Source organism: Perognathus longimembris, chromosome 12 (assembly GCF_023159225.1).
Source record: "Perognathus longimembris pacificus isolate PPM17 chromosome 12, ASM2315922v1, whole genome shotgun sequence".
NCBI lineage: Eukaryota > Metazoa > Chordata > Mammalia > Rodentia > Heteromyidae > Perognathus > Perognathus longimembris.
The window spans coordinates 354,077-366,083 of NC_063172.1; the positions used below are offsets into that span (position 1 = coordinate 354,077).

A 12,007-nucleotide genomic window follows, 5' to 3' on the forward strand; every position below is an offset into this window, starting at 1 on the left:
CTCTGACTTTTACCCCGGCCTGCCCCTTCCCCCAGGGGGCCCTAGGAGTGGCGATGAGGCCCAGGGGTCAAAGGCTGAACCTGCAGGGAGGGACCGGCGCTGGGGTCCACCCCCAACCTTCCGGGAGTTCAGAGCAGGCAATCTGGCTCCAACCTCTTCCGGACCCCAGGAGCCTGCCAGGCGGTGTCGGGGGCCAAGGCTCCTCTTCCCTTCCTGTTTGTCTGGGTTTTGGCTTTAGCCATTTCCTGGGGATTTTCCCTGGAGGGCTGGGGGTGGGGAGCATGACTCAGCAAGCTCCTGCCCTCCCCCTCCCCCTCCCTAGGTGGCCCCAGCCCCACCCAATGCCGGTCGCAGGGCTCGGGGGGTTAGGGCCCTTGAAAGGGATGGGGGTTGGGCACTGGTGGCCCATCTTTTTTGAGGCCATACCTCCCAAATCCTGCCACAGTCCAGTGTCAAAAAGAAACTGAAAAACACATTTTCGTAGCCAGGGCTCTGGTGGCTTACACCTGTAACCCTAACTACTCAGGAAGGGGAAATCTGCCGATTCGGGCAGGAAAATCTTAAAAAGCCTTGGGCAAAAGCAGCTCAGGGCAGCACCCGGGCTCAGAGTTCAAGCCCCAAGAGGGGCACAAAAAAAAGGACTAGAAAGGATGGGTCCAGATGTGACCCGGTGCCGTCCATGTGCCTGTCCCAGGCGCCCAGGGCAGAGTCGGCCTCCAGCTGGAGGAGGGGTCCCCGCCCTGCAGACATGGCATGGCAGGCAGGGCAGGGGCTGTCCAGGCCACCCACCCAGGGTAAGGGGCCCGGCCCTTGCCTCAGGCAGGCAGCAGCTCTGGCCGCTAGGGAGGATCTGCCACTGGAATGGTTAACCTGGCACCTCCAGCAGCCAATCACAGAGCCCTGCAGGAAATACCTGGGAGAGGTCCTCGAGCTGGGGCCCAGCAGGTCAAGCCCAGCCCCAGTCTGGACCTAGGCGGCCCCAGCAGCCCACGCCTGGCCCAGACGCACCAAGTCTCCACACAGTCCTGAGGGCTCTAGGCTGGAGGCATGGCGATATTCCTGCACCGGCTCACACCAGGGCTCCTGTTGTCGGTGCTGGTGGTGACAGCCACAGTGGCTCAGCCTACCCATCTGCTAAACCTGCTCACCTCGGGTCAGGGTGCTCTGGATCGAGAGACACTGGTCAGCCTGTTAAATACGCTGGCGGACCGTGTGCACTGCACCGAGGTGCCGTGTGGAAAGGTAACGGCCCCACCCGACGGGTCCCCCAGCCCTTCCTGCCTGCTCCACCCCCACCCCGCAGCCTGCAGGAAAGGCTCCTGGGCAAACTCCAGGAGGCGGGCTGAGGCCGGTGGATGTGGCTACTGGGAGGTCAGAGCCTCCCTTCACTGCTCAGGGCTCTGATAGACAGTCTGCCCTGCCAGCTCCACTTCTCCTGACAATCAAATGTCAGGGGCTCTGGCAAGAAGCCACCCCAAGACGGGGACCCCTCTGTTGGGGCTCCTAAATGGACTAGTGGATCCCAGGACAGGAGAAGAGCTGGGCATGAGAGAGATGCTGGGTTCATCCTTGCCTGAGTCTTTCCCTTCTGTGATACGCCCACCCCAGCCCCTTCCCACCTGTCTGTCTACAGTGCCTGTCGGCGGAGGCTGTCTTGGCCCTGGGCAGGCCTGACAAGCCAGGGCTTGTCCCAAGGCCAGTTCTGGAGTCCAAATACATTGGCCACCTCAGTGCTGCGGCCGCCCTCTACCTTAGCAACCCTGAGGGTACATGTGGGGATGTCCAGGCTGGCCGCTTGGCTTCCCAAGTTGACCATTTCCTGGCCCTGCTTGGGAGTCCTGACGCCATGACCCTACGCCTGAACCAGCTGCTGCAGGAGCTGGAGACCCAGAGTTCCATCCAGTCTACTGGGAAGAAGGTGAGGGACTGGGGAGGCCCTGAGGTGAGGGACCTGAGGGGATCTCACCCAGAGACCTCCGGGGCATCCCGCAGACACAGTTGGGAGGCTGGAATATGCTGGAACTGCAAATGGATATTCACTACTGAGTGGGGTTGGAGGATTGCTGGAGGGAGGGGGGTCAGAAAAGCTCTGGGGCCCAAAGGAGGGAAGAATTGGGGTGGGGCTGGGGCTGTCTGGAGCAGGGCTTGATATGGCCCAGCAAAGCATGGAGGCCAGACCCCACTTTAGATGACCCAGGGGTACTGTGAAATCTAGGAAAAGTTTCCATGAGGGTGGTAGGCCCAGACCATGAGAAACAAGGCACCTGACTGGTTGTGCTAAGCTGGGTAGTGATGATGGTGGGGCTGGACTCCTGAAGCTCACACCGATGTGGGGCTGAGGGGCCTATCCCCTCTCCAGGCCTGTGTAGGTATCCCTCAGCTGCTGGAGGAGGCTGAAGAAGCAGGAGCTCCTGCCAGTCCAGGCCCCGTCCTGGCTGCCCTGCTGGACCACATCAGCAGTGGGTCTTGTTTCCGTACCCTTCCAAGCCCTCAGTACTTTGTGGACTTCGTGTTCCAGCAGCACAATGGAGAGACTCACAATATCACACTAGCTGGTGAGGCCTGAGTGGAAAATTCCAGACCGCACTTCCTCGGAGCAGGTGGGTCTGGAGTCCACCCACAACTGCTCCCTCGCTCTCCCTCCTGCCAGAGCTAGAGGTTTTGATGCAGCGCCTAGGGGTGGGCAGAGAGGACCACAGTGACCATGATGACCATGACCACGGTGGCCACCACAATCTGGGCAGGGACACCAACTATCTGCCTCTTGCCCCTCTCAACAGCAGCGCCAGTGAGTGGGATAAGGTGAGCCGCTGTGGGGTCCTAGGGAGAGAAGATGGGGTCCTGTGGATCTGCTTGGGCACCTGACCCCTGTCTTGACCTCACAGGTATGCTTGAGTGCCAGGGATGTGATGGCTGTATATGGACTGTCTGAGAAGGATGGGGTCACCCCTCAGGCCTGGGCTCAGATGAGCCCTGCCCTGCTTCAACAGCAGCTGAGTGGAGCCTGCAACCCCCAGCCCAGGTCCCCCACCAAGGACCAGCTCAGCCAAGCGGAGAGTGAGTTCCCATTCTGAAGTTGTGCCTACCTGGTTGTGCCCCCAGAATTCTGGCCTGTGGAAACCGAGCCCCCCCCCCCACCAAGGGCAGGAGGGAGGGGCTGGCAGGGGAGAAAGTGGGGCTTTAAGGCCGAAGGGCCAGTTTAAGCAGACACCTAGCCCACCTGACTACCCTGGGCCAGGCAAGCTCTGGCTCTTGCACCCGAATCTCCCTGGGAAGCAGGGGGTGCTCAGTGTGACCCCGCCTCCAGGGTATCTGTATGGGTCCCTTGCCACACTGGTCATCTGCCTTTGTGCCGTGTTCGGCCTTCTGCTGTTGACATGCACCCGCTGCAGCACAGCCACCCACTATATCATGCAAACCTTCCTGGGCATGGCCGTGGGGGCACTCACTGGAGACGCGCTTCTGCACCTGATACCCAAGGTCTGTGCTCACTTGCCACTTCCTCCCTTTCCCTCCCTGCCCATCCCCTCTTCCTTGCTGGGGCCCCAAGGCCCCCGGAGTCAGTGCCCCTGATCCCCAGGTGCTGGGCTTGCACACCCACAGCGGGGAAGGTCACACACACGAGGAGGAGGAGGAGGCGATGGGCCTTGGCCCACAGTCAACCTGGCGCCTTCTGGCTGTGCTCGGAGGCCTGTACCTCTTCTTCCTGTTTGAGAGCCTCTTCAACCTCCTGCTGCCCAGAGAACAGGTCAGGCTGTGGTGCCCAGGCAGGCGGGCAGAGTCGGGGGGCTTCACGGGCCCTGATCGGCATCTTCACAGGACCCCGAGAAGAACGGGCCCTGCAGCCACGGGGGCCACAGCCACGGAGTGTCCCTGCAGCTGGCGCCCCGGGAGCTGCAGCCGCGCAAGCAGCCCCTGGCCGGCTCGCAAGCCGACCTGGTGAGCCCGCCGACCCGCCCCACACCGAGCCCCTCCGCAAGGGCCCAGCCTGGGCCTAGCCCCGACTCACTCCAGTTCCTTCCAGGTGGCCGAGGAGGGACCCGAGCCGCTGGACCCGGAGCCCGGGACACTGCGCCCAGGTGAGACCCGGGGGAGGCCCAGGAGGGCTGCGGGCCGAGGGTCTGGGTCCCGGGGGCGGGGCGGGCCGGCCCGCAGGCAGACCCACCCCCGCCGCCCGCAGAGCTGAGGCTGCTGCCCTACATGATCACTTTTGGGGACGCGGTGCACAACTTCGCCGACGGACTGGCCGTGGGTGCAGCCTTCGCGTCCTCCTGGAAGACCGGGCTGGCCACCTCCCTGGCCGTGTTCTGCCACGAGCTGCCCCACGAGCTGGGTGAGCACCGGGGAGAGCTGCCCTGGATGGGGCCGGGGGGCGGGGGGGTGGGGGGGGAGAACTGAGGGGTGGCAGTGTGGGCGGAGCTGTGGGCGGAGCGGAGGGGCGTGGTCTACTGAGGGGTAGGGGGCGGCGTGGGCGTGGCCCGAGGGGGCGGGGCGGCGGCGTGGGCGGAGCTGTGGGAGGGGCAGGGGCGGCGGCGTGGGCGGGGCCTTGGAGGGGCGGGGCCTTGGGTGGTATGCCCTGCAGTAGGTGGACTCGCATACCCTGTGGTCTGCTGGCAGAATAGAAATGGCTTGGGTGCAGTCCCAAGGGGAGGCAGGGGGCTCTGGGCACAGTCCTCCGGGTGGGTGGTGGCTCTGGGCACAGTCCTCCGGGTGTGTGTGGGGCTCTGGGCACAGTCCTCCGGGTGGGTGGTGGCTCTGGGCACAGTCCTCCGGGTGTGTGTGGGGCTCTGGGCACAGTCCTCCGGGTGGGTGGGGGCTCTGGGCACAGTCCTCCGGGTGTGTGTGGGGCTCTGGGCACAGTCCTCCGGGTGTGTGTGGGGCTCTGGGCACAGTCCTCCGGGTGTGTGGGGCTCTGGGCACAGTCCTCCGCATGTGTATATGGCTCTGGGCACAGTCCTCCGGGTGTGTGTGCGGCTCTGGGCACAGTCCTCCGGGTGTGTGTGGGGCTCTGGGCACAGTCCTCCGCGTGTGTATATGGCTCTGGGCACAGTCCTCCGGGTGTGTGTGGGGCTCTGGGCACAGTCCTCCGGGTGTGTGTGGGGCTCTGGGCACAGTCCTCCGGATGTGTGTGAGGCTCTGGGCACAGTCCTCCGGGTGCTGTGGGGCTCTGGGCACAGTCCTCCGCGTGTGTATATGGCTCTGGGCACAGTCCTCCGGGTGTGTGTGGGGCTCTGGGCACAGTCCTCCGGGTGTGTGTGGGGCTCTGGGCACAGTCCTCCGGGTGTGTGTGGGGCTCTGGGCACAGTCCTCTGGGTGTGTGGGGCTCTGGGCACAGTCCTCCGGGTGTGTGGGGCTCTGGGCACAGTCCTCCGGGTGCTGTGGGGCTCTGGGCACAGTCCTCCGGGTGTGTATATGGCTCTGGGCACAGTCCTCCGGGTGTGTGTGGGGCTCTGGGCACAGTCCTCCGGGTGTGTGTGGGGCTCTGGGCACAGTCCTCCGGGTGTGTGTGGGGCTCTGGGCACAGTCCTCTGGGTGTGTGGGGCTCTGGGCACAGTCCTCCGGGTGCTGTGGGGCTCTGGGCACAGTCCTCCGGGTGTGTATATGGCTCTGGGCACAGTCCTCCGGGTGTGTGTGGGGCTCTGGGCACAGTCCTCCGGGTGTGTGTGGGGCTCTGGGCACAGTCCTCCGGGTGCTGTGGGGCTCTGGGCACAGTCCTCTGGGTGTGTATATGGCTCTGGGCACAGTCCTCCGGGTGTGTGTGGGGCTCTGGGCACAGTCCTCCGGGTGTGTGTGTGGCTCTGGGCACAGTCCTCCGGGTGTGTGGTGGCTCTGGGCACAGTCCTCCGGGTGCTGTGGGGCTCTGGGCACAGTCCTCCGGGTGGGTGGTGGCTCTGGGCACAGTCCTCCGGGTGCTGTGGGGCTCTGGGCACAGTCTTCCGGGTGTGTATATGGCTCTGGGCACAGTCCTCTGGGTGCTGTGCGGCTCTGGGCACAGTCCTCCAGGTGCTGTGGGGCTCTGGGCACAGTCCTCCGGGTGTGTATATGGCTCTGGGCACAGTCCTCCGGGTGTGTGTGGGGCTCTGGGCACAGTCCTCCGGGTGTGTGTGTGGCTCTGGGCACAGTCCTCCGGGTGTGTGGTGGCTCTGGGCACAGTCCTCCGGGTGCTGTGGGGCTCTGGGCACAGTCCTCCGGGTGGGTGGTGGCTCTGGGCACAGTCCTCCGGGTGCTGTGGGGCTCTGGGCACAGTCTTCCGGGTGTGTATATGGCTCTGGGCACAGTCCTCCGGGTGTGTATATGGCTCTGGGCACAGTCCTCTGGGTGATGTGGGGCTCTGGGCACAGTCCTCTGGGTGATGTGGGGCTCTGGACACAGTCCTCCGGGTGCTGTGGGGCTCTGGGCACAGTCCTCCGGGTGTGTGTGGGGCTCTGGGCACAATCCTCCGGGTGGGTGGGGGCTCTGGGCACAATCCTCCGGGTGGGTGGGGGCTCTGGGCACAGTCCTCTGGGTGATGTGGGGCTCTGGGCACAGTCCTCTGGGTGAGGTCCTGAGGTGACCCACCCCACCCCACCCCACTCCAGGAGACTTTGCTGCCCTGCTGCACGCGGGGCTGACTGTGCGGCGAGCCCTGCTGCTGAACCTGGCCTCTGCACTCACGGCCTTTGCCGGCCTCTACCTGGCACTCGCAGTCGGAGTTGGTGAAGAGAGCGAGTCTTGGATCTTGGCGGTGGCCACTGGCCTCTTCCTCTACGTGGCGCTTGGAGACATGGTAGGATGCTGACATGTGCTGGGGTGGGGAGCCCCAGGAGCTTCACACAGGCTGCTGAGCTGGGGCCCACCTCCTTTTTAGCTCCCAGCTATGCTCAATGTGCGGGACCAGCGGCCCTGGTTCCTCTTCCTGCTGCACAACCTGGGCCTTCTGGGAGGCTGGACCATCCTGCTGCTGCTGTCCTTGTATGAGGAGAGCATCACCTTCTGACAGCACTGCCCTGGTCCCAAGCCCGTTACCCAGCCTCCCCGTCCTGGCCCCAAGCCTGCAAGCCTTTGAATAATCCCTTTGCCTGGTGTCCCATTTCTGACTCAATAAAGACTTGCCCTTGAGTTCACCTGTGCTCTCCTTGCCTGGAAGGAAGGGTCTCTGGCATGAGGCAGAGTGCTGCCTGGAGAGGGCTTCAAGAGGAGCCTGTGGGCAAGTCAGCCTGTCTTCTCTGTCTTGGAGACCCTGCCTGAAGAACTGTCAGAGGAATTTCTAAGAGATATGACTACAGATTCCCAGTCAAAAACCCACGTCACCAACACTGCGTACATAGACCAGCTCCCAGTGTGGCAACCTGTGGGCCTTGGGCCGCTTCACTGACCTCAGCAGAAGCAGCCATTAATCTTCTTGTAGAAGTCTCATGGGTCTTCCTTAATGTGGCCTACCTTGTATTGGGTGCTTAAAACAACAGAAATATATTTTCTCACAGAATTCCAAAGCCAAGGTGTATGCTGAGGCTTGCTTCAAGAATGTCTCTGCCCGGCACCAGTGGCTCATGTCTGTAATCCTACCTACTCAGGAGTCTGAAATCTGAGGATCACTGTGTGAAGCCAGCCCAGGCAGAAAAGTCCCCAGAAGACTCTTATCTCTAAGTAACCAGTCAAAACCCGGAAGTGGAGGTGTATCTCAAAGTGGTAGAGTACTAGGCTTGAACTCAGGGACAGCACCTAGGTCCTGTGTTCAAGCCCCATGACCCACCAAAAAAAAAGAATACCTCTGAAGTCTAGGGAAGAATCTGTTCTGAGAGCTGTGATATCTGGTAGCAATAGGACTCTCTCTCTCTCTCTCTCTCTCTCTCTCACACATTAAGGGTTGAACCACAGTCTCAAGGGTTCTACATAGGGTCTTAAAATAAGATATCGATATTGAGTCATCCTACCTTCTGAGTGCAGGGTCTATAGGCATGGACCACCATAACTAGCTTGTTATCTTTTTGTTGGACACAATTCAGCCTATAACACCCCTCATCCAAAATGTGTGGCAGAACTCTAGCCATTGTGTGAACCCTACATGTAGCAGAAAGGAGGTAGTAGGAAAGAGCAAAAGGATAGAGAACAAAACCTTTAGTGAGGAGCTAATACCAATACTCCTCAAACTCTTCCGTGAAATAGAAACAGAGGGAGAAATCCCAAACTCATTCTATGAAGCTAATATCATACTCATTCCCAAACCAGGCAAAGACCCAACAAAAAAAGAGAACTACAGACCAATATCACTAATGAACACAGACGCAAAGCTCCTCAATAAAATATTAGCTAACAGGATCCAGAAACTGATCAAGAAAATCATACATCATGACCAAGTAGGCTTCATCCCACAGTCACAAGGATGGTTCATCCGTAAATCAATCAACGTAATTCACCACATAAACAGATCTAAAATTAAGAATTACATTGTTATCTCAGTCGATGCCCAAAAAGCCTTTGACAAAATACAACATCCATACCTATTAAAAGCTTTGGAGAGAACAGGAATAGATGGAACATTCCTCAAAACAATAAAAGCCATATACAACAGACCAACTGCTAATATCATATTAAATGGAGAGAAACTTAAATCATTCCCCCTAAACTCAGGAACAAGACAAGGATGCCCACTCTCCCCACTTCTGTTCAACATAGTGCTGGAATCCCTAGCCATAGCAATAAGGCAAGAGGAGGACATCAAAGGGACCCACATCGGCAAGGAAGAAATCAAGTTATCCCTATTCGCAGACGACATGATCTTATATCTGAAGGACCCAAAAAACTCAGTACCCAAACTCCTACACCTAATAAACCAATTTGGCAAAGTAGCAGGATACAAAATCAATCCACCAAAGTCAGCAGCTTTTCTGTACGCCAGCAATATACAAACAGAAAAGGAAATTATGGAAACAATTCCATTTACAGTAGCCAAAAAAAGATGGGCTGGGGATATGGCCTAGTGGCGAGAGAGCTTGCCTCGTATACATGAGGCCCTGGGTTCGATTCCCCAGCACCACATATACAGAAAACGGCCAGAAGTGGTGCTGTGGCTCAAGTGGCAGAATGCTAGCCTTGAGCAAAAAGGAAGCCAGGGACAGTGCTCAGGCCCTGAGTCCAAGCCCCAGGACTGGCCAAAAAAAAAAAAAAAAGAATAAAGTACCTAGGGATCAACTTAACCAAGGACGTGACGGACCTATTCAATGAAAACTACAAAAATCTAATAAGGGAAATCAAAGAAGACACAAGGAGATGGAAAGACCTCCCATGCTCATGGGTAGGCAGAATCAATATAGTGAAAATGGCCATATTGCCCAAATTGTTATACAAATTCAATGCAATACCTATCAAAATCCCAGCCACATTCTTCACTGAAATAGAGAAACCAATCCATGAATTCATATGGAACAGCAAAAAACCTAGAATAGCCAAAGCAATTCTAGGCAAAAAAAGCAATGCAGGAGGCATCACAATACCAGACTTCAAGCTCTACTACAAGGCCATCATAACAAAAACAGCATGGTATTGGTATAAAAACAGATCGGAAGACCAATGGATTAGAACTGAAGACCCAGAAATAAAACCGCACTCTTACAGCCAACTGATATTCGACAAAGGAGCTAGAGACATACAATGGAATAAACATAGCCTCTTCAACTACTGGTGCTGGGAAAACTGGGCAGCCATATGCAGAAAACTCAAAGTAGACCCAAGCCTATCACCATGCACCAAGAGCAACTCAAAATGGATCAAGGACCTCAATATCAGACCTGAATCCTTGAAACTACTGAAGGACAGAGTAGGAAAGACACTAGAACTTATAGGCACAGGAAGGAACTTCCTGAATAGAGTCCCAGGGGCACAACAAATAGGGGAAAGACTTGACAAATGGGACTACTACAAATTAAAAAGTTTCTGCACAGCTAAGGACATAGCCACCAAAATAGAAAGACAGCCAACAATATGGGAAAGGATATTTACCAGCACAGCAACAGACAAAGGCCTGATATCTGTCATCTACAGAGAACTCAAAAAACTAAGCCCCTCCAAGCCCAATAAACCTATTAGGAAATGGGCAAAGGAGCTAAAGAGAGACTTCACAAGAGAAGATATAAAAATGGCAAAGAAACACATGAGGAAATGCTCAACATCCCTGGTAGTAAAGGAAATGCAAATAAAAACAACCCTGAGATACCACCTCACCCCAGTTAGAATGGCCTATACTCTGAACTCAGGAAACAACAAATGCTGGAGGGGGTGTGGGGAAAGAGGAACCCTTCTCCATTGTTGGTGGGAGTGCAAATTAGTACAACCACTTTGGAGAACAGTATGGAGGTTTCTCAAAAAGCTCAATATAGACCTACCCTATGACCCAGCCATACCACTGCTAGGCATCTATCCTAAACAGCAAAACCTAAGATATCAAAAAGACATTTGTACTTCCATGTTTATCGTGGCACAATTCACAATAGCCAAAATATGGAAACAACCCAGATGCCCCTCTACAGACGAATGGATCCAAAAAATATGGTACTTATACACAATGGAATACTACATAGGGATTAGGAATGGTGAAATACTGTTATTCGCAGGGAAATGGTCAGAACTCGAACAAATAATGTGGAGCGAGACAAGCCTAGAACACAGAAAACAAAGGGGCATGATCTCCCTGATATATGACTGTTAACAAAGGGAGACGGAGAGACAGTAGAGACCAAGTCTGTGAATACTGTATATGTTCTTGATACATTGTATATTATATATATGTCTACCTGACCTAGAGAAGGGATAGAAAAACAGGACGTAAGATATCACAAGAAATGTATACACTGCCCTACTATGTAACTGTACCCTTTTTGCACAACACCTTATAAAAAATTTGTGTTCAATTAATAAACAAACAAACAAAAAAAAAGGATAGAGAGACTATAGGCATCAGATCCAAGCTGTCATTCACTCAACACCACAGCCAGGAGCAGGAGCTGGATTCACCTCAAGTCCTGCTCCACAGACAGAGGGAGCCACTGTCTGCCGGGATCAGGTGACTTGGGCAGGAGGGCTGCAGTTGAGGGGCCCTTGGCCTTGGGATGGAGGGCACAGGGAGCCAAATACTTTGACTAACTCCAGGAGACATGGATCCTTTAAAAACCTTCCCCACCTCACAAGAGAGGTCTAGAATTCACCAACTCCCCCCTAAACCCAGTTCATGATATGGAAATACGAAAGGGCCTGAGCATAGCACAGAAGGTAGAAAGACATGGACCACTTTTCTTGTCCCCCTCAGTGCCTATTTTACTCTTCTGTCCTTCTTTGTTGGGGTGTATATTCATTGTGCCAAGGGTATCACTGTGGTATTTGCACATATATATGATGTACTCAGTATAACCTCTTCTATTGCTCTTTTTTATTAGCATACACTTGTTATTCAAGGGTGATTCATTGTCACATTTTCACTCATGTACTTTCATTCCAATCTCTATTGTTCTTTTTCTGTGTTCCTTACCCTATGGTGTTCAATAGCTTTCAGTAAGATAACTATGTCATCTTCGTATGCAGATGCAACATACTTTGTGTTTCAATATTATTCATCCTCCATCATTAGCTTTGTCTCTGTCCCTGTCCACATCATTCATTCCCCAAGCAGTCCCTTACAACGAACTTGTGTGTATATAAGAATATACATACATAGAATCTATATGTGTATGTGTGAATGTGTGTCTTTGAACATCTAGATTCCACAAATGAGTGAAAACATGATATTTGGCTTTGGGGGGTGGGGCCTGGGGCTTGGGCCTGGGTGTTATCCATGAGCATTTTAGCTCATGGCTAGTGTTTTACCACTTAGAGCCACAGCTCCACTTCAGGCTATTTAATGATTAGTTGGAAATGAGAAATGAGAGTGGCATGGACTTTCCTTCCCAGGCTGGCTTTGAACCACAATCCTCATGTTTCAGCCTCCTCCTGAGTAGCTAGGATTATAGGTGTGAGCCATGGGCACTCCCTGTGGTAC

General features: G+C 55.5%; 1 protein-coding gene across 1 annotated transcript; it reads left to right on the forward strand.

Moving 5' to 3' along the window:
• Positions 1-783: 783 nt before the first annotated feature.
• Slc39a4 (solute carrier family 39 member 4) lies at positions 784-7,026 on the forward strand. The gene is made up of 12 exons (XM_048358493.1): positions 784-1,242; positions 1,634-1,918; positions 2,360-2,555; positions 2,651-2,802; positions 2,886-3,057; positions 3,308-3,480; positions 3,581-3,748; positions 3,820-3,939; positions 4,025-4,079; positions 4,181-4,333; positions 6,579-6,766; positions 6,848-7,026. The coding sequence occupies exons 1-12, from the start codon at positions 1,048-1,050 to the stop codon at positions 6,974-6,976; spliced, it is 1,986 nt and encodes a 661-aa protein (XP_048214450.1). The 5' UTR covers positions 784-1,047; the 3' UTR covers positions 6,977-7,026.
• The last annotated feature ends 4,981 nt before the right edge of the window (positions 7,027-12,007 follow it).